Source organism: Protomyctophum parallelum (assembly GCF_964188405.1).
Source record: "Protomyctophum parallelum genome assembly, chromosome: 19".
NCBI lineage: Eukaryota > Metazoa > Chordata > Actinopteri > Myctophiformes > Myctophidae > Protomyctophum > Protomyctophum parallelum.
Genome location: NC_139717.1, coordinates 37,513,446 through 37,538,570, shown reverse-complemented (window position 1 = coordinate 37,538,570; position 25,125 = coordinate 37,513,446). Strand labels below are relative to the sequence as shown.

General features: G+C 44.2%; 3 protein-coding genes across 4 annotated transcripts in view; all 3 read left to right on the top strand.

Moving 5' to 3' along the window:
- Nucleotides 1–4,708, top strand: part of LOC310876612 (PR domain zinc finger protein 1-like) — a 13,440-nt gene extending 8,732 nt beyond the window's left edge. For both annotated transcript variants that reach the window (XM_083790195.1, XM_083790194.1), the window contains exons 5-7: nucleotides 2,069–3,132; nucleotides 3,435–3,563; nucleotides 3,810–4,708. In XM_083790195.1, the coding sequence (XP_083646321.1) occupies nucleotides 2,069–3,132; nucleotides 3,435–3,563; nucleotides 3,810–4,346 (1,730 nt within the window). In that variant the 3' untranslated portion in view covers nucleotides 4,347–4,708. The remainder of the gene's footprint in view (nucleotides 1–2,068; nucleotides 3,133–3,434; nucleotides 3,564–3,809) is intronic.
- Nucleotides 4,709–9,096: 4,388 nt separating this feature from the next.
- On the top strand, nucleotides 9,097–15,739 carry xkr5a (XK related 5a; the record flags this gene model as incomplete). The annotated part of the gene is made up of 7 exons (XM_083790601.1): nucleotides 9,097–9,211; nucleotides 10,618–10,801; nucleotides 11,610–11,794; nucleotides 12,363–12,575; nucleotides 12,925–13,094; nucleotides 13,347–13,461; nucleotides 14,392–15,739. The coding sequence occupies 7 exons, from the start codon at nucleotides 9,097–9,099 to the stop codon at nucleotides 15,399–15,401; spliced, it is 1,992 nt and encodes a 663-aa protein (XP_083646727.1). The 3' UTR covers nucleotides 15,402–15,739.
- Nucleotides 15,740–17,681: 1,942 nt separating this feature from the next.
- tram2 (translocation associated membrane protein 2) lies at nucleotides 17,682–24,981 on the top strand. Its single transcript, XM_083790091.1, has 11 exons — nucleotides 17,682–17,867; nucleotides 19,498–19,561; nucleotides 19,828–19,937; nucleotides 20,918–21,034; nucleotides 21,239–21,297; nucleotides 22,198–22,282; nucleotides 22,449–22,519; nucleotides 23,052–23,156; nucleotides 23,274–23,417; nucleotides 23,819–23,985; nucleotides 24,097–24,981. The coding sequence occupies exons 1-11, from the start codon at nucleotides 17,748–17,750 to the stop codon at nucleotides 24,171–24,173; spliced, it is 1,119 nt and encodes a 372-aa protein (XP_083646217.1). The 5' UTR covers nucleotides 17,682–17,747; the 3' UTR covers nucleotides 24,174–24,981.
- Nucleotides 24,982–25,125: the final 144 nt, after the last annotated feature.

Genomic DNA, 25,125 nt, shown 5'->3' with positions numbered 1-25,125 from the left:
TGCATTGTATGCATGTGTGTGTGTGTGTGTGTGTGTGTCTGTGTGTGTGTGTGTGTGTGTGCGTGCGCACACTGCACATGTGTGCGCGTAGTCGCGACGCGTACGCATCCACATGATGAATAGCAGTATGCCTTTAAGATGGCTCAAGTGAATCCATCTAAATAAACGTTTTCTGTGATCAATGGTGCTGCCTCGAACACAATAATTCAGAACAACAGAGGAAACTGTATAAGCATGGCCTCGCTAATGCTCGGGAGGTGTCTATAGCGTGTGGTTTATATGTGAGTAAAGCTCTCCGTCAAAGTGCTGCCGACTGACACACTCTTTGTGTGGGTGTTTAACTAGTAATACAGTCACACCACGGCCTTTGTTGAGGGTCCACACAAAGGAAGAGAGGAGAGTACTGAAAGCAGAGACTGCAGGTGTAGCCATGGTTCCTATGTAAGTTGAGACCAATTTCACCACTTTAGGCAATGTTTCAGTTTCCCTTTTCCCCCTCAACGCACAGCTGTCAGTGGGCTCCCTCACACACACACACACACACGTGCGCACGCACGCACGCACGCACGCACGCACACTGTACATGCGAGCTTGCCTTCAGATGCAAACACTTTCATGCATACAAATGTGCATACCGTACACAGTAAACTCCTCAGTGTTACGTTCAAGAGTTATACATGGATAACGAACAGTATACACTACTGAGGATGTGTCTGTGTGCATGCACACATACCTAGAATAGATCTGCTAGAAAAGATGGGTGTACATGGGGGCTGCGGTGCTGACAGCATGTTGGCATGCTTTCTTATTTATTTGGCTCTCTGGAGGAAGAAGGTGTAGGAAGCACCCTCACTTGAGCTTCCTGGCGAGACGTCGTCGTGCTGACAGATTGATATCTCGCTGAGTGTCGGCTGTTTGTTTGCTGAGAGTTCACCCCTGTATGTGTGTGTGTGTGTGTGTGTGGGGGGGGGGGGTCACAGGGGAGCTCTCACAGGAGATAAGGGGTGCTCTTTGTTTGGAGTATGTGGCTGGAGGTGCTTGCGTCAAAGTGTAGGTCAATATAGCAGTGTGTATTTTTGTGTTTTGTCTTCCGCTGTCTTGTCAGTCTGTCCTTTGGCTGCCTGGAGTGAGTCACTGAACGACTGCATCTGTCTTACTCACTTCCTGGCACGCAGTGAAGCAAAATTGATCCAGAGAAACCAGATCGGATCTAGCCTTCATAATGCTGATCTGCATGTATTATCACAGTGGGAAATGAACACCCGCCTTTTAGAAAAGTTATGCAAAATTTGGCTACCAATAATGTGCTTATAGTCTACCGGCCACTGGCCATAATCATCCTCTTGAATGATATCGGTCCATTCTCGGGTCCCACCCACTGGCTGAGCCTGCATGTAGAACTGTGAGTTAGGCAATTACATTAATACAGTGGCTCTCAGATGGAGGTAACATACTGTAGCACTCTCTCTTTTTCCTCCATGCTATCTGTAGCCTGATCAGACTCCTATTGTTTCACCTTGGCTATATCCTCTTTCATAGTGCCCAGGCAAGTCTGGAGACTGCAGATGGAGACTGCAGATGATCTTAACAGATGTAGACACACACACACACACACACACACACACACACACACACACACACACACACACACACACACACACACACACACACACACACACACACACACACACACACCTGATAAATAGAGCCACGATTGGTGGTTATCCATTTCAAACCATAAAGCAACAGGTTGTACTAGTATAGTTTCCTCCTTTGGTGTCTGAAGCTGCGGGCTGGAGTGATAAAAATGTGTTGAAGGTGTGATCGTAGACTGATATGAGCTTCAAGGGCTTCTGTGTCACCGCCACCGGATTCTATTCTTAGGGGGTGACATGAAGCTATAAATGTGTCATCGGTGGCAAAATCATTATTCTTTTAAAACATATCATGCTACTGAGAAACAAACGTGTAATTCAATATCCGATAGACCTACAACATGTGTAATAAAGATGTCAAAGTTTACACCCCCCTCAAGTATTTCTAATTCCTATATGTCTTTCTCCCACAGAGCAGAGCGTTGTCCAGGAGAAGAGCACGGGGAAAAGAGGACACAGCGTCTCTGAGATCCTCCGGAAAGACCCCGAGGCGTCCTCCGCGCCCGCCTGCCGTAAACAGCAACGCAGAGAGGGTCCCCCCCTGTCCCAGAGGAGCCTCCCCGTCTTCCCCCTGTGTCCCCGCGTCGTCTACCCACTGCACCCCCATTCGGAGTCCCTCCGCGGCCCCGGCTTTGCTCCCATGCCGTACTGCGGCCCGCCCATCCAAAAGGGGCCGGCTGCCGACTGCCCCGTCCCCTCCCCTTTACACTTTGCTCTGAAGCACATGCACGCTCCCATGACGGCCAAACATTACCCAGAGTCCTCTCTGCCTGGCCGTGTTCATCCTGGCCTGAGGAATGGTCCCTACCTACTGCCTCACAACGCACTAGGCCTCAGCAACATTCTACCTCACTCCTACCCGTTCTACACTGATGGACTAAAACCCCACCTTGCTCTTTCACCTCACTTACTACCCTTTGAGGCCTATGAGTATGCACACTCCCTCCGCCACTCATCCAACGGACATAGAGACTCAAAACCTACACGGGGCAATAATAATAAACAAGATCCCATTCTTTCACCAAGCAATAGGCAGAAAGTCAATCAGGACCTGGTGTCTGCAAAGACAAACTACCTCCGGGTCCACAATTTGACGTCATCTAATGACCTCAGAGATCTCAAACACTCGGCGACCGGCGCTCTCCACGAAGATCTCCCTCAAGCCACCACCTCCAGAGCCTCGTCCACGGCCAACTCGCTCTGGGGCGCGCTGCCCTCTCCCGCACCCGGGGGAGGTTCACCACCGGTGGGCATAGCCGCCTCTGCAGACTGCCTGCCTTCCAAACCTACCTCGGCTTTGCAGAGGACAAGCCAGAGCAGTGCCGAAGCTGCAGCAGTGGACCTCAGGAAGACCAAGAGAGGGAGCAGGACCATTGGCTACAAGACCCTGTCCTACCCTCTCACTAGGCAGAACGGGAAGATCCGATACGAGTGCAACGTCTGTGGCAAGATCTTTGGCCAGCTGTCCAACCTGAAGGTCAGTTCATCACCGTGTCGTCATTCACTGACATCTGTGAGAAGTCATTCATCAGGCCTGAAAGGGTTTGCGACTTTGCATTTTCAGTTTATCTAATGATCAATCAATCAAATGTGTTCTGTGGTATAAAAGAAATCATATTTATCTGTATAAACTATGACAACTAATTCAAATGACATAACTTTTATTAATATAAATTACTTGGGGCCCACTTGCAGTATCCTCACCACGGGCAAGTCCCACAGGTTGAGAATGGCTGTGGTAGAATAAATGCCCTAATCTCTGGTATATGCTGTTGTCAGGTCCATCTGCGGGTACACAGTGGAGAGCGTCCGTTTCAGTGCAAGACCTGCGACAAGGACTTCACCCAGCTGGCCCACCTACAGAAACACTACCTGGTCCACACCGGGGAAAAACCACACGAATGCAAGGTAGATACAGTGTGTCTATACAGCTACAGTTGTCTATGATTATCAGAACTATAAACTTACTATATGCATTGCAATGCATTTGAGCTATAGATAGTTTTTGAAAAGTTCTAAAATTGACAATCGGTGAGCTATACAGGAGTCGGGGACTTTCCTAAATTGATCTGGCTCTATAGTCTAGACATCCTGAACGTCCTATATATAGCTGCCCATCTCAAACCCATTCTCCTCATCCCTGATTCAATGCAGGTGTGCCACAAGCGTTTTAGCAGCACCAGCAACCTGAAGACGCACCAGCGCCTCCACTCAGGCGAGAGGCCCTACCAGTGCAAGCTGTGTCCGGCGCGCTTCACGCAGTTCGTCCACCTCAAGCTCCACAAGCGCCTCCACAGCGGCGAGCGCCACCACCAGTGTCCGCAGTGCGGCCACGTCTACCTCCACCACTGCAGCCTCCGCGTGCACCTCCAGGGCTTCTGCCCCCTCTCGCCCTCCTCCTCCGCCGCCCGCCTGCACGGACCCTCGCCCGAGGAGCTCCGCCACGTCAACGCCGAGATCGAGAGGTTCGACGTGAGCGAGGCGGCCGAGCGCCTCGAGGCCATGGCGGCGGAGGCCGAGCTGGACAAGGGGAAATGCGTTGGTTTCCTGCAGGAGAGCATGAGCCAGGAGTCTGTGTTGTCCTCCTCGGATCTGAACATCTACAGGATGGCAAAGGACTTGCAACGCAGCACTGGATCTCTGCATCCGGCTGGCGTCAAGCAGGAGTCAGGCTACATATCGGAGCCCTGAGACATTCCTGCTAATCCATGCAGGATAATCCTTATAGATGCCAGCTCATGCAGCACATGTACTGTACAGTGTACAGTTTGAAGTAGAGCCTCATCTCAGCCAGGGATGGACTAAACTAAACTATATTATGTGAAGGCGAGGGGACTTTAACAAAGGGATCAATGACTTCATAATGCTGATACAAATATATTTGTTAATTTATTACACTGTTATTAATGTAAAAGGATCAGGATTATCTAAAGATTTGCTCAACAGGGTTTTAAAAAAAGGTTTATCTATATATATTTTGTATAACTATGAGTTTTTGTTTACACCGATATGATGACACTAAAGATGTATGTGATTATGCATAAAAGATCAACCTTCTCTTCAGTGGTTTGCACTGTGTGACAGTGAGTCTCTCATCATCTGTGTTTTTGAAATGGTAATGACTCACGTGTAATTCAGGTTGGATTTTGAAGTGACCTTGCAGAACGTGTGTGTGTGTGTGTGTGTGTGTGTGTGTGTCAGTGGTGGAAAAAGTACTCAAATTTTTTACTTAAGTAAAAGTATCTATCAACACTGCAATGTAGAACTACTCTGTTACAAGTAAAAGTACGGAATTCAAAATGTACTTGAGTGAAAGTACAAAAAGTATTGGCATCAAACTAACTACCAAACTACCAAAAGTAAAAGTACTCATTGTGCAGAATGACCAAGTTTTCAAATCTTTTGAAAATAGACGAAATGTACAGTATATACAGTAGGACAAAGTGATTACTGTATGTTTTGTAATAATAATCAAAATCTACAAAGTGACTAGTAACTAAAGTTGTCAAATAATTGTCATGGAGTAAAAGTACAATATTTGCCTCTGAAATGTAGTGGAGTATAAGTCAAAGTATTGGAAACAGGAATTACTCAAGTAAAGTACAAATACCTCAAGATTAAACTAAAAAGTAAATGTACCTTGTTACTTTCCACCACGTGTGTGTGTGTGTGTGTGTGTGTGTGTGTGTGTGTGTGTGTGTGCGTTTGTGTGTGCGCGACGCGTGTGCGTGCAGCATGCATGTGTGTGCGCGTGTGTGTGTGCGCGCGTGTGTGTGCGCGTGTGTGTATGTGTGTGTGTGTGTACGCGCATTGGTCTCTGTGGGTACATTATGTTATGAGATGATAAATAAAAATGCACCAGCAAGTTGTAACTGCATGCTCACTAAGGATAAAGATGGCCATAATTCACAGAACGGCCATGGCTCTGTAACAACCTGCTATCTGTCTTTCTTCCATGAGGACACTTTGTGAACTTTAATTTCAAGGACCACCATAATGGACCCTTATGGTATTAACCCATTCTGACCTGAGATCAGATTCATACGAGGTTTCCACTGAACACACACTGGTCTGATTAATCCATTCTGACCTGAGATCAGATTCTAAAAATGTCAGTCGCTCTTCGATTTTTCAAAAATAGCAGACCTACAAGCTCGTATCGCGCCACTCGGTGGCGCGATATGAGCTTGTAGATCTGCTATTTTTCAATAGCTAAAGCATAACATGATGCTGACACCAAAATGGGTGCCCGTTCAGAATGGGTTAAGGGTTACAGACTTGCAAAGGTTCATTTGGAACCATGAAGGTCCGTGTACCCTTTTCTCTCTTTCTTCTCGTTTTTGTCTGTGCTATTTTTTGAGGGGCGCTAGCCCCTTGTATGTCCAGCTTCTAGGGTGCGTGTGAACACAAACTTTGTCCTAACACAAACATCAAATGCCATTGATATAATGAATGGAGAGTTTTTGAGTGTTTGTGTAAACACACAAAAACATTGAAGACGAAGGTGAGGACACAAATTCTCATTGACCGGAATGAGATGATGCATTATATGATGTATGATGACAAGAGCGCCCCTCACTTCACACGGGTGTGATTTTTTTAAATGTATGGGCTTTAATAACACACGCAAAACATAAACGCCAGATTGAAAGTGGTTAAGCATTCAGCAGCAGCTATAATATGCTCATAATCAGCTATAAAGGAACACATGATGTCATCATAAAGGCCTACTGCAGTAAAACAATGTAACAATGTAATATCATTCATGACACCATTATACATGCATTTAGCTACATGAGCGCAATGGGCTTGAAAGCTCACTATAGTGTTATCCTACATCAAAATGACAGTATTTTCATATAATTGGTTATTGGACCAGTATAGCACCACTTATGTCTTATTCAGTCTGTCTAGACTGGACTGGCCACCAGGGACATCTTCGGTAGGGAGTTTGTCATTTTCAAACTAGTTGTAACTTGTTATTTTTTATTATTATTTTTTGGTATAAGCACTATAGGCGACAGGTTTCTCAAGTGTCCATATGAGACACAGAGCATTATTGACAATTAAACTCCTCACATGGCATCCCATTTATCAAGTCAGCCAACATGGTTCTGTTGGTCACTCTAGCATGTATATAGCATGCCCAAACTGATCCCACAATTAAGTGTTCAATTGGGTTGAGATCTGGACTCACGGCTGCCAGCAGGCCATTCCATCCTCTCCACTCCCAAATTCTGGAGGTACTCTGTGATGATCCTGGCTCTGTGGGGGCAAGCATTCTGTGAAATAAAAAATTCCATCCATCAATCAATCAATCAATCAATCAATCAATCAATCAATCAAAAAGACGGTTGCCACAGAGAGCTTTAGCGATTTTGGGGTGAATGTTGGCGTCTTCAAAATAAAAGACCCTGTTGCATCCGGAGACAGTGAGGGATATACAGACTGAATAAACGATAAAAACAATATAAAATACAATATCAATTAGTTTTTATTAAAAGGGGAGAGATAATCAACCAAGTTAAGTTTCCCAACTTTTTGTGTTTTCTGTTTGTTTATATCAGGGGTTGAATGAATGAAACTTTATTGACAGCCGTAGCCAGTAGATGACAAACAACAAATAAAAACATAAAACTCTAAAACGGTCTCGTAAAAAAAAAAAAAAATCTATAAGAGGCACTCATACCAATGTTTCCACATCAAGGAGCGGTATCTAACAGTGCTAAACCTATTCGTCAACACCTTAATCACGTTATTATGTGACCCATCAAGTCTGCTTTTAAAGCTGAACATGAGGTTTCTCAAGAGAGCCTGGAAGGTGGTTAGGCCAGAGTCGCAGAAGAGCTGACTAGCACTGCCACCCCTAGGCTTCTTCAGGAGAATCCTGAGAGCATCATTATAAGCCACCTTTAGCTTGCGCAGACTTTCTTTGTTATAGTTCACCCATAAGGGGGCTGTATACAGCGGGGTGCAGTACGCTCTAAATAGGTTCACCTTGACCTCAACTGAACAGTAGTGATATTCTGTTGATATAAACTGATATAAACTCCTCACACAAAGTTCGGAACCACTGGCCACTGGTGGTCCGTGTAGGTATATGCAGATTTGTAGATAAAAAAATATCTACAAGTGAACTGAATGACCTGGTGACCTATGATGACCGTCCATGTAGTCATTTACTGACCAGTTCGATGTCAAGATGTTCAACAGAAAAAGGGAGTTAGAATCTCAAGAGGCGGAAAGTGCACCGATCTGTCTGGTTGAGTCATAGCCTATAGTAGTCAATGGACCATTGGTTGAGAAACAGTGGGATTTGTACACGTGGGATGCATAGCAACTGCAGAACTGCAGCATCACTCCCAATCTTCCGCCGTAGTCTGAAAACCCACCTTTTTAGACTCCATCATGGCCCATAGCACTTACCCTACCCTACCCCCTTAGATAGCATTTCTGTAGACTTAGATAGCATCTGATACAGACTTATAGCATGTTATGTAGACAGCACTATAATTGCATTGTATATAGTCATAGCACGCCATAGTCCATATGTATAGCCTAGTATATATATATATATAGTTTATATGTATAGTCTCATAATATAGATATTCCACTGTTACTTTCTTAGCTTATGCATGTTTTATGATAAATGCTTTTTGTGATGTATTCCCATGCTTTTGTTCTTGCTTAATGTAAGTCGCTCTGGATTAAGAGTGTCTGCTAAATGCCTAAATTGAAAATTGAAAATTGTAAATTGTGTTACAAAAACACTGATTTTAGCCCATATCCACAGATTCCACACCCACCCAACACAACAGTGGTCCCCAGGTTGATTCTAAGTCAGGGTGGTGGTCCATCGTTCACAATCAGTTGAAAACCCCTGGTTTATATGAAGGAATAAGGATACAAATTGGTGAAGTGCTCCTTTAAGGCTGATTCATTGTGCCCTCTCTCTGTCTGCAAGAGGCCTTGCCTTTTGCCAGGCCACACTATAAATACGAATTGTTTTCAACTTGTTTTTCCTAAAAATGAAGGTCATATCATATCTCTGGAATTCAGAAACCGCAATGGATACTTATTATTATTCTAAACAAATGAACACGTGCTACTATATCATGCCAGCAGCCTGCAGACAGAGTATAGCCTGTCTATCAGACCAATGTGAGCTTGCCTTACATAATGGCTGTCCAAGGTGGAGGCAAGGTGAGCTTCGAGCACAGCGCAGAGCGCACCGCCACATGGATGGATGTTAGCCACTGCTCCTTTAAACATGCCCAGTGACGTCAGATATTTTGGACGGGAGGCAGGCACGCAGGCAGGAGAGCGGGAGGAGGAGGAGGAGGAGGAGGAGGTAGTAACGGATCCACCGATGGAGAAGGATGCCTAGAACCATGTCAATGTCACCGGGTTGTTGTTGTTGTCGCGCCTACGTATCCGTATCATGATCGCGGACGGGCTGCCCTCGTCGGCCCGGCGGACGGGCTGCTGGACAGCGTGGTGCCAGGCGGTCCTCTACTGTGCGTCCGCACTGGTTATTGTGGCCGAACGGAGCGCGCGTAAGTGGCCATGCAAATTCCACTAGCAGCTGGCCTGCTAATGGGCTTATTGTGCGAAATAAAATACAAGGAAATAAAATGCATTTGTTTGTTTTTTTAATTATGAAACGGTCGATTGATTGATCTGCTTTGCTTTGAATTGGCCCGTTCGCCATGTTTCAATCAGTGGAGATGCGTTGGCTTTTTGTACAGCCATGATGATGCTTCGTGTTCCAAAGGCTGCTCCAACAGCCATGGTTATAGTTACCATATTATGTCCCTGACATACCGGTAGGCTATACTATTTGGAATTGTTGGACACTCCCCCTCATGAAAAAAAGAAGAAAAAATAAAACGTGAAAAGGGTAGTGTTCTTGCTTTGTACCAGTCCGTGACGTGTGGTCCTCGCAGTCTTGTCTTGTCCAAGTTGTTTTTTTGTTTGTTTTTCGAACAAGTTGCAATTTGCAAAACAAGTTAGGCGTAGCTGTCACAGCACTCTGTTAGCATAACGACCTGCCAGTCTGCCTTTTGTGAAGAGCATCTGGCATTTGGTACGCTGTGCATGCGGTCAGGTGGTCCCACACTGTGCTGTGCCCTATGCGTTTGCGTGGACCATATAACCTCTGGTATGTCCCATTATGTTCCTATAGTGCACATTAATCTCAGACCCGTTCGACCCAGTGTTTATGCTGGAAACAATGCAAGCTATATTGCATTCAGAATCAGGTATACTGCAAGTGCAATAACCCCTGAGTAAGCAAATCGATGACAAGGGCATGACACAGTCAGGATGTGATCTCACCGAATACGCACCAAGAAAAGTGACTTTGTCCTGAGCACGTATAGTTTTCCAACAGATATAAATACCTCGCCCGAAGGGCTCCATCGGTGGAGTCAGTGACAGAAAAAGAAGTCTAATCAATACCAAGAGGAGAAACGTATCCCTCTGGAGCCGTGCATCGTGCCAGATTTAGGAGCAGTGATATGTGTGTGTGTGTGTGTAACACACATAATGTGTGTTAGTAGTGGCCTAACTCCTGTAGGCCAATCGCTTTAAATAGCTATATTTAGAGTCAAGTATATGGAGCGATACTGTAGATTTTGTAGTCGGTTCATTGGCGGATGGATGCAGGGAGCCAGTGTCCCTTCCCCGTGCGGGGCTCAAGGGCATCCCTCCTCACCACCAGTGAGATGCTGCTCGTCCTCTTTCATGCCTCTCTGTACTCTGACGCATAAAGTCTCGTGTGAATCGATGATGTTTTCACAGTTTTCGGGGCTTATGTTTCACACCATCTTTATTCCTGCACAGAATGCAGACAGTTTTGTAATCCATCCTGTATTCTCTTTCCCTGAGAATAAACTCGATGCAGGAATAATGAACCCTATTTCTGTGTATGTGTGCGTCTGCCTACATGTGTGTCTGTTAGTTTTCTACTGTATAGGGTTTTACCTCTGGAACGAAGAGACGCAGTGGGCAGCCCTTACCCTCGGGTTCTTTCTGCCAGGGACGCTGGTCCAGGCGCTGAGTGCGAAGTGGTACCATGACGATGGCGATGACCGGCGATGCTACCTGTCGGTCATACACATATTGCACCTGGGCATCTTTAAACGGTGAGATCTGCCGGGGCTGAGCTGTAAGAGAGCAGAGACACAGTCGAATGTGTTAACCACTTTAGCCCTATTTTCAAAAACGTTCCAATACGATATGCCCAATATAGGGATGTCATGTCAGGGATTACATTGTTAATTTACAGTTCAATTTGGTTCCATTTTGTACACTCTCAAGAGTTATGGACAGATGAACACTCCACATTGACAGCATACATTCCATTATCAAGTGTGACGTTCAATGTTTACTGTGCACGGCCTGATTTGGCCACGTTGCTCATCTATATGTACTTAAGATTATAACATGTGTTATTGTCTGCTTGGTTCGCACTCATTCCTAAGAGGAACACCAACATGTTTCCATGTGGGTTCAAGGTCTCAAGGTTCTTGTTTTTTGGTTGGCAACATTGCAGGCAGTAAACTTATTATACCTAGTATAGAGTGGACTCAACAGTCTTAAGTATTTTTGCCCACACAGTCAAGTGGACAAAAATAAAAATATCAAAATAGTCATCATTTACAAAAGTAGTCCAGATACATAGATGCATAGTTTGCTAAATAGAATACAATAAATAAAAGAATAAGGCAAATTGTATAATAATGCTCATTTTTGTATTATGTATTGCATGCAAAGCTACTGTAAGACTAATTTCAGTGAAAGCTGACCACCTTTACCCAAAACAAACTTTGACATCTTCTATCTTGAAGAGTGTTTTAAGCAGTAAGCACTGTGTGTGTGTGTGTGTGTGTGTGTGTGTGTGTGTGTGTGTCTTTTCTAAGTGCTCTGGTGTTTGTCTCCCTCCTCTGGCAGGTTGTGGGACTGCACAAGGACAGCGTTGTATACGCCAGGCTCGATGGGGGAGCTCGGCGTTAAGGTCATGCAGCAAGCAGATGTTGCTGCACTGTGGCTGCTGGAGGCCTTGATCATGACTCTGCCACAGAGCCTGCTGCAGGCATATGTGGTGGTCTCCACTGACGTGGGCATTCCGTCACCAGGTACGTACGATCCTTTGCATTCCTTTTTTTATTATTTCATTGCTGTCAGGCAGAAAGAACCCTTTCATTTGAGCCATCGTATTATGTTTTGAATGCCCTATTTTATCCTTAGTCATATGATTCTGACTTCGTGTCATGTTGTGATGTGATGTGACACGTTATTTTTGCTATTATTGGAAGAAAATAAATATTATTTTTGTCCAAAATAGCCATCAGGTCTGTCTGTTTCATAAATATTTAACCAATGAATAGTATCAACAAGAGTTTGTGACTGAATAATAACTACATTGGATCAATTGGAACGCAAAGTTTACATGTTACATTTCCTGAATGGTAACGGTTTTGTTCATAAGGTTTCCACCTGACAGTGACAGTTTGCTGTTTAGTATTGTTGGTGGTGATAGAAGAATGTGAGCTTGTTTGACTTTTGCACGTGTATGTGGCTCTGGAGGGTTTGTGTAACAAAGGACACTAAAACGGCAGAACTGGAATAACTGACAACAATTCCCTCGTGTGGCTGTCTCTCTCAATCCGTCTCTTCTCCCTCCTCTCTTGGTCTTCACTTCAGTGGCTTATTGCTGTGCTCTGTGCCTGCTGTCCATTTCCTGGGCCCTGATGCTGTATAGTCGAGCCTGCTGCCTGATCAGGCCAGGTCACCTGGCCTTGCCCCCAGCAGCCCTGCTGTGCATGCTGGTGTGGAGGGCGGGCATGCTTGCTGCCAGAGTCACCAGCCTTATGGTTTTCGCCAGGGTTTTCGACTGGTGGATCTGCGCTGTGGCAGGTGAGATGCAACCCAAATCACTTGAGGATAAATGTGCTGGTATCCTCATCGACTGGCAGGGGATGATGTTTTTTAATCGAACGCTTTTTGCCTCACATACAAACGTTAATCTGTCATTATTCTGATACTGATCAGGCAAAGAGCCTGCATGTTTTATATTACTTATTCCTATTTATAATGTCCATTCAGGCAAGAATTGATGAAAGCATCACAATACTGAATGACAAAGTGTTCTCTCTATAAAGCCAGTGGTTCTGCGATTCTCCCATGAGGGTTGTGGTACAGGCTCTGTTGCACCGCAGGCCGTTCCTCGCACTCACTTTAAGTCTATTTTTACGTGGACTTCCAGGTTTCCACTGGCTCACGGCCTCCTTTTGGCTGGTATCCCAGCAACCAGACATCTGCAATGGCCCCTGGTGCTGGCGAGCCTTCAACGGCGTCATGGGACTTGTGCACGTCTTCGTCTTCCTCAACGTCAAAGATGGACCCTCGCGCTACCGCATGGCCAGCTTTTACGCGGTGAGAAAATGACTTTTCACGCAAAGATGGGTTTCGATTCTGGTATGCGTGATTCACTTCACAGTGGAGTTTCTTTTGTTTTCATTGGCGATTTCTTTTTAATGTAGTGCACATAGTGTTACCTTCTTAATGACCTCCACACTCACAGTGTGAAACGTAGCCATGTCCTCATCAGCTCTTTGTCCTTTGCTCACACGACGTCAGTGCTTGCCTACAGATGAATGATGCTCTGACCTTCTCCCCTCTCCTCAGTTCATGCTGATAGAGAATGCTACGCTTCTGCTGGCTGCGTCCGACTTCCTGCTCAGCGAGGCATCATGGGAGAGCTTGACTCTGCCAGCAGCTGTGCTGTGCAGCTTTCTTCTCAGTGAGTCACGATGTCTCCGTCTATCTCCCCGGCACTCATAATAATGATAATGCGTCGAGCTCGGAGAGCCTGTGCTATTCCCCCGGGGCTTATACTGTAGGTCATGAGGATGCCGCGACTTAGCCTTAAACTGTGTGCATACTGGTTGATTACTGTTTGCAAAATATTTATACTTTGGCCAAATGCCGTAATCATAAATTAAGACATCAATGGAATGGAATTAGAATAAGACCAGGGTGGAATAGAAGTTTCTTTGAACATCTCAGATGGCGTGTGCATTTTTTAATTTGTATTTAACAAACCATATGAATGTGTGAACAATATTATATATTCTACACTATTTCATATCCAAAGTATAGCCATGCAAGACCCGTATACGTTTCTACTTGCAAAAAAGAGATTTCAACCTTACTACTACTTGTACTACTAGGACTTTGTAGAGGAAATTATGTCAAATAAATTTTATGCACATTTATAATAATTATTAAAATAATAATAATAAATGTATAATTTACATTTGGGGGATATCTTTCACAATAATAAATAAAACATGTTCTACATTCTAATGATCACAAAAATACATATATTACAGGCATTTTACTTACTTTTATCAGGGTTAAAGGTCAGTCCAGAGACTTTTAATTTGTGTGAATTTCAGCCTCTGTGGGGGGTATTTATATGCCAATATCATGGCCAATGGCATTGCAATGAACATCAATGATATATATATATATATATATTTGTATTAATTAATTAATTAATTAATTTAAATATGTTGTGTATTTGCAACGGTGGGTCTTGCAGGGATAGCCAGCTGGAGCACACTACTACGCTAAGCATACTATATGTAATTCATAAATCAGTATAATCATCTGATGGGAGAGGACAAACAATTTGGGAATGGTAAAAACCCTCTTCTGTTCTTTCCAGGTGTTGCCTCTCTAGTGCTGTACTACCGATTTCTGCACCCCAAGTCGACAGAGATCGCCCAGGGTCTGAACAACAACAACAACAACATGGGCAGTAGCTGCATCGAACGGGAGTCGTCCTGTTCTCTGGGAGACAAGAGGCTGCCGGCCCATTCCGCACAGAACCACGGCGCCGTCTCCCTGTCCGGTGTGGCCGGTTTCCTGGTGGAGCACCCTGGCAGCTGCGGCGCCGGACCCAGCAGCTCCTGTATCTGCTACCACCACCACTGGCTCCTGATCCGGCTCGCGCTGAAGACGGGAAACCTGGGGAAGATCAACCTGGCGTACGGGGCCGGAGGGTCAGCGCCCATGCAGGATATGGATGAGTACAACCCAGAGTTTAAGAGCCTCGATGGCTTCAATAACACTTTGGGGGGCGAGCCTTTGTCCCTCTCCGAGTCACAGGGGAAGGGCGTGGCGCCCCTTTCAGACTGCAAAGATGAGTTCCAGAGTGTGAGCGAACCACCCACAGACACCGATCAAGGCGAAGAGGAGGAGGAGGAAGAGGAGGAGGAGGAGGAAGATGAGGAGGATGAGGAGGGGGAGGAGGAGGAGGAAGAGGAGGAGGAGGAAGAAGAGGAGGACAGTTTGGAGATGGAAAGCCCAATGGAGTCACCAGCCTCAGATTTCAAACGCAGCTCGCCAGAGGGAAAGTCTGTGTTCGGATCCAGCCCGGAGCCCTACTTCGCATCAACTTCCACCCTGTACTTCACCGCTGGCGCTGACCCTCAGTCACCCAGCCTTGACAGCCACCACTGTTTGGAGAGGGACGGGGGGGTCCTCAACTCCATCCGCAGCGATCCAATCCTCCACAGGGATGTCCGGGCTGTCCGAGGGATAATGGGGCCACGCTTCACCTCAACTCCAAAGTTGGACTCTGGGGTGGTGGGCTCCCCACCCACTGTCCCCCATCTCACGGGACCCAGGAGGCAACTCATAATGTCCCATAGAGACGACGATGAAAACTTCTAACTTTCCTATGAGGGTAAAGCCCCGGTCACACATCTGCCACAGATGTGACGTAGTCAACGCATCTCAAACAAACACAAGCCATTCCGTCAGACTCATCCAGATTCCAGACCATTTCCCATGTTATCTTGCAGTGATGACAGGGGTGCCGGTTTTCCAGTGTGTAGTTTGTTTGACTTGCGTCGGAGACTGTTGGCTCATTGAAAGTAAACTACAAGCTGCCATGAGGGGCCAACGCACGGCTCTCGTTTCCTATTGGTTGGTGCCCCGGTCAAGGTTCATCCATGTTGAACATGACATGTCACTCATGCCGGACTTTCACATGCTCCATCAATGCGCCGCAACGGGATGCTCGGACCCTTTTGCCCCATATAACGGAAGTGAACGGGGAAGCTGATGCTCCTGAGTCCTGACACAGATGTGTGACCAGGGCTAAAAGGGGAATGACTGACAGCAACAAAGGAATACATCGGCTTTTGTGGTATCTAGGCTTTTCGATCAGTTTAATGTCAGACATGAAAATTGGAAGCCATGTCACCTCTGTGTGTCTGCCTGTCTGGGATTTAGTGTGCGCAGCCAGGTGCATATTGTATGCTTTTCAGATCATATTAAGCTAGCTTGTACTGCCCACTAAATATACACAGTGTTCTTACACACTGCAACATATAAACTTGATCGAAACAGAGATGAAATTACTACCAATCTTTCCATAACGCTAAGTTGTTCAAAGAGCTTACATACCGAAAAGCCATTCAGACGTGCTCATCCCCTCAGGTTTTGGAAGTGTTTACTCTATGTACAGTATAATTATAACCGTTGATAATTATTATTAGCCACAAGAACTAACTAACTAACTAACTAATAACCAATGGACACATGAATAAAGAATAATGTCACTGATTGCCAACAGCTGTGAGCACAGAAAAAATACTTCTAGAGCCAAAGGGCCCTTGCATGTGAGGGCACTACATCACTGTTTCTCAATGTCTGGCCCGGCGCACACCAAGGGTCACAATGGACTGGACCTTTATGGGTCTGGAACTCTGAAAGTGACCGAATGGAAATATTTTAAATATTTGGGACCCCAATCTACAATATAACATTCTCTGTTCATTTAACTCTGAGAGGGTACAAATGCTTCAATTTGTACACTCTCATCTCGTGTCCCATTAAAGGCTCATTCATAGTCAGAACTTTCGGTGGTGAGGTGACCACCGAAAGGGTGGTGAGCTCACCACTGGAGCTGAAATAACGTTGAGAGGCGGTGAGTAAAAACAGAGAGAAGGGCTGGGACGGTGGTGTTCGAAAATCCAGACTATGAATGAGCCTTTAGACCCCCTGGTGGTCCCAGACTTGATGTTGAGGAACAGTGCATTCAGTGCTCCTTTAACATCACAATGCAAACCAGAGCTTTACGCTTTGCCATCTTCTTAAAAGCACACATAAGTTCTGTACTCTTGTGCTATGTGTATGTTTTGTTATTCCCATTAAAATACAACCCCTCCATAATATACTGTATACACACGCACACACACACACACACTGAATAATCTACTCTTGTCAACGGACATCGCTTAGAACAGGACTATTATTGCATCAACCACCTGGCAAAACTGTGTTTGATCTTTTAACTTTTTTTAAACTTTATTTTATGTCATTTGCTGAGAAACTGCAATTGTTTTGAACTGACATTCTGTAGTTAAAAGAATTGTCTCAGGCACATATTTGACTTTTAAAAATGTCAAATGTGGACAAAATGAAAATATGCTTTATAGGTACTTATTGTGCTCATATTTTTAATGTATTTCTGATTGCTATATTTAGAGAGCACTCATTTTACTAATGGCAGTTCTGGAAAGGGGGGTTGCATATATAGGCTACCCACAAATGCAAATGGTGAAATTGTGCTGTTTTTCGTGGTTTTCATAGTTTTCTCCCTCTCAGGTTGAGTAGGCCTATCTATCTTTTTCGGATCTGTTGGGTGCGAGGCCACTTGTGGGTTTTAACAAGCAATAAATGTCATGTTTGCCACAGTTTGGGTGACATAACGTAATATTGTATGTTCTAGTTCTTTCTCCTTGTATTGAAACTTAAATACCTGTTTGAATGGCTCAGCCTCTCAGTTTCGTCCAGCTTGAGCCTGGCAGACAGTTGTCTTGAAATGTAACCCCTTCAGCCTGTAACGTAGGTAGTCCTGAAAATGGCTTCAAAGGAGGAATTTATGGCACTCGCCCTTTAAGACGCCGCACATGCGCACGTCGAGGAGAAAGTTAACTCCTGAACTTCGTAGTCAGAAGAAGAAAAAATCAGATTTAGAAAAATAAGTAGGAAAAACTGTATTGTGCTGAAATGGCATTTCGGCGAAGAAACAAGAGTTATCCTTTCTTCAGCCAGGAGTTCTTAATTCAGAACCACGCCGACATCGTGTTCAGTTTGGTGATTTTCATTTTGATTGGCCTGATGTTTGAGGTGAGATGAACTCTCAGATTCTCATTTTTTCCCCTCTTCTCTCACTCAGCTGTTTTTTGTTGGCAAGTCTGCTGCAGATTGTGAGATATTTATGCTGCCGATGTCGTGTTACTTAGCACAAGTGGAAACTGTAATGTGCTGCAAAGGTTTCCTCTCGCAGAAGTATTGCTTTATTTTGAATTTTTGACTGCATTCTGGCTCTGAGCACTACGCTACTATCTTCCGCAGAGAAGAGGATGGCTGCTTGATACATTGTTGCATTTTTTGGCAAGTTTTTGTGGACAATGAATGCTATAGTGTTCGCAGTCAGAAGCTTATCCAGTTGTGGTATTCATGAGAACAAGCTGACAATATATATTACAAGTCGAAATGTAAAGATAATTTTATCATTACGAATATCTCTCTCAGAGTCTCCTATGCATTCGTAGACACTATTCTTCAACTCCTCTTCTACAGTATTCCAACATTTAGTGCTTTAAAATGGGTTTGGTTGGCTCAACTGTTGGAATGGCATGCTGTCACTAATAATAAGGATTAATCACTTGGAAAACTGGGCTACAAAACAAAACAACAGTTGACATGCGCTTGGACTTAAAAACTTACTCTGGCTAAAACTTCCACGTTGATCATGATTGTTTTCTATCGACGATATTGACTCAAATTTGCCACCCAAACTAAAGTGTCTAGTTGAATCCAGAGCCATTTCGAGCCAAGACAACCCGCTGCAACAATTTGATCCCCCAGTTTACTGCCACGTCTCAATCTCTGAGCGGTCTGCTGCCGCGAGCCCTGTACCACCGAATAAATAAGACAGTCCTGCTCAAATGGGAATGTAGTGTAGTAGGTTAACTTAACCCATTTGAAGATAGATGCAAATATCCACACACAAAATGTACATTTTCTTATTGTTAGGTTACTTTGGTAGGTAGGTAGCCTAGCTTCATGTTTTGGGGCAATAGTTTCAAACCGGAATCCGACATCCAACATGCAATAATGCATGACGGTATTTTTTGAATGGGGATTTCCTTAAGTTTCACGTTTCGTGTCGGAAAGAGCGGACGTAATTACACGTGAATATTCTAGAAGAGGACGTTGACAAGGCACCTGTGGCCAGGCGCGTCAGGAATGTGGGCGACTTTGCTTGTCCCAGTCCCCACTTCTGTAGCGGCGTGCCAGCCAGCCTGCCAGCGTCCTCCCAGGTCAATGCAAGCCTTGTCATGCTGGCCACATTTCGAACAGCTCAGCACCGTCACCTTCTGGAATTCCACGTCCCAGCATCAAAATGTAAATGGTAAATGGTGCATAGCGCCTTTCTTTATCCAAGGCACTTCACATAGATTGTGCCAACCAGCACATCAGGAGCAGTGTCTGCTAGGGATTCAGTGTCTTGCTCAAGGACACTCTCAAACTCTGGAGAAGCCCTGGTTCGAACTGGCAACCTTGTGGTTACCATCTGTTACCCCTGAGCCACCGGCGCCCCAGACTAGTGGGCGATTATGTGCAGAAATGAGGCAACAATATTAAATCAAATGTTCCTGTTATCTGACTTTGATCAAGCAATCTCCTTAATGTTGGTGCAAAGTACTTCCAAACATGTTGCTTAACATTGCTTGTCTCTTCTAATTTGCAGGCAACAGCCAAGACTGCTATTCTCTTCATTCAGCCTCAATACAATGTCAGCACACTCTCACCAGGTAAACATCAATTATTCAATAGCACACTGATACAGGTTGCAATGAACAAGTCAAGCGTGGCTGTTCAGAATGCAGGCGGATACTGTAAAAGTGTACCATTGTAGCTCAGCAGTTATACAAATGTAATAAATGAAAGGCCAAAGCATCAAACTTTAAGCAAATTTGATAAAGTTGTGTTTTTACATCCCGGAGAGTTATACCACACCTCTGAGAGCAAACATAGGCAACTGTATGTTTGTAATCTTTCCGTGTGTGTGTGTGTTTAGAGGGAGAGGTGACGTTGTACCAGTATGGATGGAAGGACTGTGCGACCATACTCTTCTATTTCTTCATCACTATTATCCTCCATGCGGTGGTGCAGGAATACATCCTAGATGTGAGTATCCTGACACTAATGCATTTCATTATGGGTAATCTCGCATAGCCATACAACTATTGCACAATCTCCGAATGCTATAAAAGTATAGTCTGGAACTACACCTCCCAAAATCAGAGTAATCTGTTTGTCATTTCCATTCACAAAAATATATTTTAAGCTTTGAGCTAATTTTCTATTTCCCATTTCTGCTAAACAGCAAGCTATATCTGTTTAGATTTCTATTTATATTAGGATAAATTCGCACGACTGCAAAGACAAAAGTGAAGTGGGGAGGAGGCATCACTTCCGCTTTATATTTTACTCATGATCAGAGCTTCCGTTCTCCAAACTGTACGACAGAAGGCTTTTGAAAGTTGCGAGAGGCAACAGTCTGACCACGCGAGACTACATCATGGGTAAGAGTTAGACCTCCAAATCAGAAAGCTAAAGAACATTATTATTATTTTAACGGAGGTTAGGGTTGCTTGAAAGTTATGTGCCGTTACATAATGTTTTATTGTTGTTGATCATAACAACACTTCCAGCTGTGTACAAAGTGCGCCCCGCAGGCCAAATGCGGGCAACCTTTATACAGCCCAAGCCCACAGCATCATACCTGAATTGTATTATGAACATTTCCCAGAGTATAATTTGTCAGTGTTCCTTGTTCCCGACACGTGAAAACGTGGGTTGAAACGTGGGTTCATGAAGGGTTAACCTTTGAATGGAACACTTTGCTCAGAAGTGTGTATGCAGGAGTGACTATAAATAGTGTGTACTGTCTATTGTGTCAAGGGATTTCAGTTACTCTACACTGACACTCCTCTCCTTTTGTGTATAATGATGTTTTTTTTATGTAACCAGGACCTGAAAGAGGACCTTGGTCTTACTTAATGTGACCAGATCAGATGTGACACCCACACCCATGGCTCTCTTTGGCTCCTGTTCAGATCACGTGACCCATTCATTGCCCTGTATTGTATTGTCTTGGTTTGCAGAAGGTGAACCGGCGTCTCCACCTGTCCAAAAGCAAGAACACAAAGTTCAATGAGTCGGGTCAGCTGTGCGTGTTCCACCTGGTGTCGAGCATTTGGACCCTGTACATACTCATAACAGTAAGATGACTTGTTTGAGCTGCTTTGTTTTTTGGTATTTTGATCCTCCAGAGAAAAAGTACAACACTAATTGGCTTATTTCCGTTGGGATGCCTGCATTTGTGTGCACACTAGTGAGAGGGAGAAAGATAATTTATTAATTTAAACGAATTAAAGAGTGGAAAGGTTTTTCTTTAACTGTCTCATAATGGCTTGTCCCCACAGGAAGGGTACATTCTTCATCCTAGCAGTCTTTGGGAGAACTACCCGCATGTACACCTCAGGTAACTATAATATCAACATTAGATTGGTATTTTTAGATGGTAAATTCTGTACCAAGTATAAAACATTATTAATGGTCTTTCATACCACCATGAAGTAATCGAATAAAAATGTCATTATGTCTAATGGGTAATAATTTGTTATTTGATGATTGAATGTAATTATTACAAATTACTTTGGAACTTAATGTGTTCAACAAGCACGCCACACCACCAAGATACCCATGTAGCTGTCTAAATACTTCCTTAATGTCAACAAAGTTCACACCCACAACACCAGAGGGACAAAACCATGTTCAACCCAGATTCGGCACAAACGAGGGACTAAATTATTTTCGCTGCTATGCCACCAAAATGTGGAACGCCCTACCAATAGCCATGAAGACATGCGAATCCCTTGACTCCGTCAAAACCGCTCTCAAAGGGCACTTACAGACGGCTGCAATCTGTAAGTGCAGCCGTCTGCACTTACAGATCAGATTTTACGGGGGGAAACTTGCCCCCGTAAAATCCGAATCCCCCCCGTCCTCTTACCCTTACTGTATATGTTTCCTTTCCCTTTTTACCTCCTTACTGTTCTTTTATAGAAGTGTATATTTGTACGTCTCTAAATGTTCTGCTGAATTGAAAATGGTGGACCCTGTTGTAAATAAGTGTAATGCTTTATCAGTGTGTCGTCCACAGTAACAGTCTTTGTATTGAGTTGTGCTTTCATGTGAAATGTACCCATTCTGCAAACTGTTAATAAATACTTCGATCAATCAATCAATGTTATTCCTCCAAATAAATTGACTCTGCACTGCATGTTGTAGTTCTTTTACTTTGTTTATTTAACAAATAAACCCCTGACCCCTACCATTGCTATTGGATGTTATTCTAAAGTGCTCCCACCCTCTCCTGTAGATTTCAGGTGAAGTTCTTCTACCTCACTCAGCTGGCTTACTGGCTCCATGCCTTGCCAGAGCTCTACTTCCAGAAAGTACGCAAGGTCAGTAGGCCATGGGAATGTTTTTTTTTGGGCTGTTGACTGGATTAGCTGTTCATATACTATACTGTATGTGTGAGTTTCAGATTGTAAGTGAGAGAGAAAAAAAAGGAGCATTCAGATATTGCAAAGCAAGACAATGCCTATAAACACAGACTTTGTTTTCCAGGAGGAGATTCCACGACAGCTCCAGTACATCTGCCTGTACCTGCTGCACATCTCCGCAGCCTACGTGTTAAAGTGAGCATCCACGAGAAGGATTCCCAACCTATTCTATAAAACCATTTTTGTCTTGAAGGAAAGAATATTGACACCTTTTAGACTTGAACATGTTCGGTGACCATGATGTACTACATAACATCTTAACTTTACAGTATTGCACAATTTCCAACACATAGATCCTAAGGAGGTTTGGGGGTGGATTGGGTTATTTAGATCTTAGATTTGATCATCACTGATGTAGGACTAATTGGTTTACAAGAGAATCGAGAATTAACCCATTTTGGGCGGGAACCCCTTTTGGTGTTTTAATAATTATTTTGTGTTATAATCTAGCTATTGAAAAATAGCAGATCTACAAGCTCATAGAGCTTGTAGTTCTGCTATTTTTGAAAAATCTTGAAAATATTTATTTCAGAAAACTGGAGGATTTAGAAGAATCTTTTAAAATTTCGAGGTCACGCCTAAATGTCTTTGTTTACTTTCTATTGCCCACCTAACGTATCCCTCCCTGCTTCTCTGACCAATCACCTCTTCATTGTCTTCTCTGTAGTTTGAGTCGCGTGGGACTGGTACTGCTCTTCCTACAGTATGTGTCAGAGCTGGGCTTCCACATCGCCAGAATGTTCTACTTCACTGATGAGAACCACCAGAAAATGTTAGCAACTCAACCTTTCTTTTCATGTCATCGATTTGGCACTGAGAGAGTAAAGAAAATATATTTGTCTTTCTATTTATTTAACATTAAATTGCTGTACTGTATGCGGTGTTCCAGGTTTGACCTGTGGGCAGTCAGCTTTGTGTTTACGCGGATGGTGACGCTGACCTTGATGTTCCTGGCGGTGGGCTTTGGTTTGGGCCGCGCTGAGAACCAGGGGCTGGACTGGGAGGTCGGAAACTTCAATACTGTGCTTATAAGGTAAGGCCATTGTCTGGTAAGCCTACTTTGTCACTTGACCACTTGCTGAAAACGACTGATAGCTAGCTAGTTTGAAAATTAGTACTTTTCAGCAAGCAATAAATTGATTGATACTGATTGTATCTGATAACTGTTGTCCGATATATCCTAAATACTTTCCCCACCGAAAAACATAACATAACGTACATTAATCATTAGTCTCGACAAGCGCCAATTAAACGTAAGTAATTGGCTTCGGATGGCTATCTGTTGTTAGCCATAACACTCACCATTCAGTCCGGTCGCGGTGTTTTGGATCTTCAAAATAAGGGTTGAACGGGGGGGGATATCCTGGCATATAGTAATCATTCTTTAAATAATCATGGCGGCCAAACGGTTAATAACCCTGCTGTATTCGGTAGGATGTCTGTTCTACTACTGGTATGTTTGATCCAGTCCTGGCTTCTCTGGAAGTTCATCCGATTCCAGCTGAGGCGTTGGAGAGAGTTCAGACATGAACAGGCTGCCCGCAAGAAGGTCGCCGGCGTCGCCAAACAGCAGCCATTACGACCGCTGAAGAGAGACTCGCGTGAGTACAAATGACACATCCTCATGCTGTCCTCTAATACAGCAATACTGTGTGTGGTCTACCTTTGCATAGTGCTCACCTCTTTTTTTTTTTTTTGTCTTTGCCTGCTAGTTGGACACCATGAAAACGGAGTTCTTAAGGCAGAGAACGGAGCTTCACCTCGCACCAAGAAGATCAAAGCACCCTAAGTTAGACCCTGTAATATCTGCCCTGATCAGTGGCCTTTTCATCAGCACATTGGGAATCAGGTGGCCGGTGGCCTTTGACCTCCTGGTGGGTATGTCCGGTTGTGCCACAGGGACTACGTCGCTTATGGACACACAGGCGTCAATGCTGGAAAATGAAAATCCACGGATGCCCCTCGAGCCCAACAGACATTTACTCTTCTCATATCAGTATTTTTTTATTCACCCACGCTGCCTGCTATCCCACCCTATGGTCCATTGTATTGTATATACAAAACTATTAAAACGTTAAGTAAACGCAGTATGCAGCGCACATGCTGTACTCTGTATAGTGTGCGTGCCAATATTGAATGTGTCGGTGCCTATCCTCGTACCTAAAAGTACTGTACTGGTTGTAGCTTTGTCTGATGTTGCCGCTGTTTTGAGCTCGTCATACTGTAGAGCAGGCTTTGCTTGTTCTCTAGCCAGGCCCGCCTGGTGCAGGAACAATGTTAATGATGCAACGGTATCCAGGAAAGGACATACTGGCCCGAACATTGCCCATTACCCCGTAAGTGAGTGAAGGGTATTGTGCTAAATGGGTGGGGCTGGGCTGGGCTGTTGAGAGATGTGACCAGCCAAAGGTTCTGTCTGTCACTGTAGCTCCTTCTACTCGTTCAGGTCAGTCTTGCTGGTCACTTACAGATAAGCATCATGTATGTATGTATGTATGTTGGATATTACCGCATGCCCGTTCCATTCCATGTTTTTTTTTTTTTTTATAAAGATATGTTTATAACTTCATTAAATGATTTTGTTTTTCTGAAATAGGGCACAGATGGTGTATTTTGTTCATCCATTGTTGTGAGTTATTGAAACCCAGCCAGCAGCCGGTTATAGTGATACCAGGTGGTTCTTTGAATGTTCAACTGTACACATAATATAATATAAAGGCATTATATAATCTAATATCAAG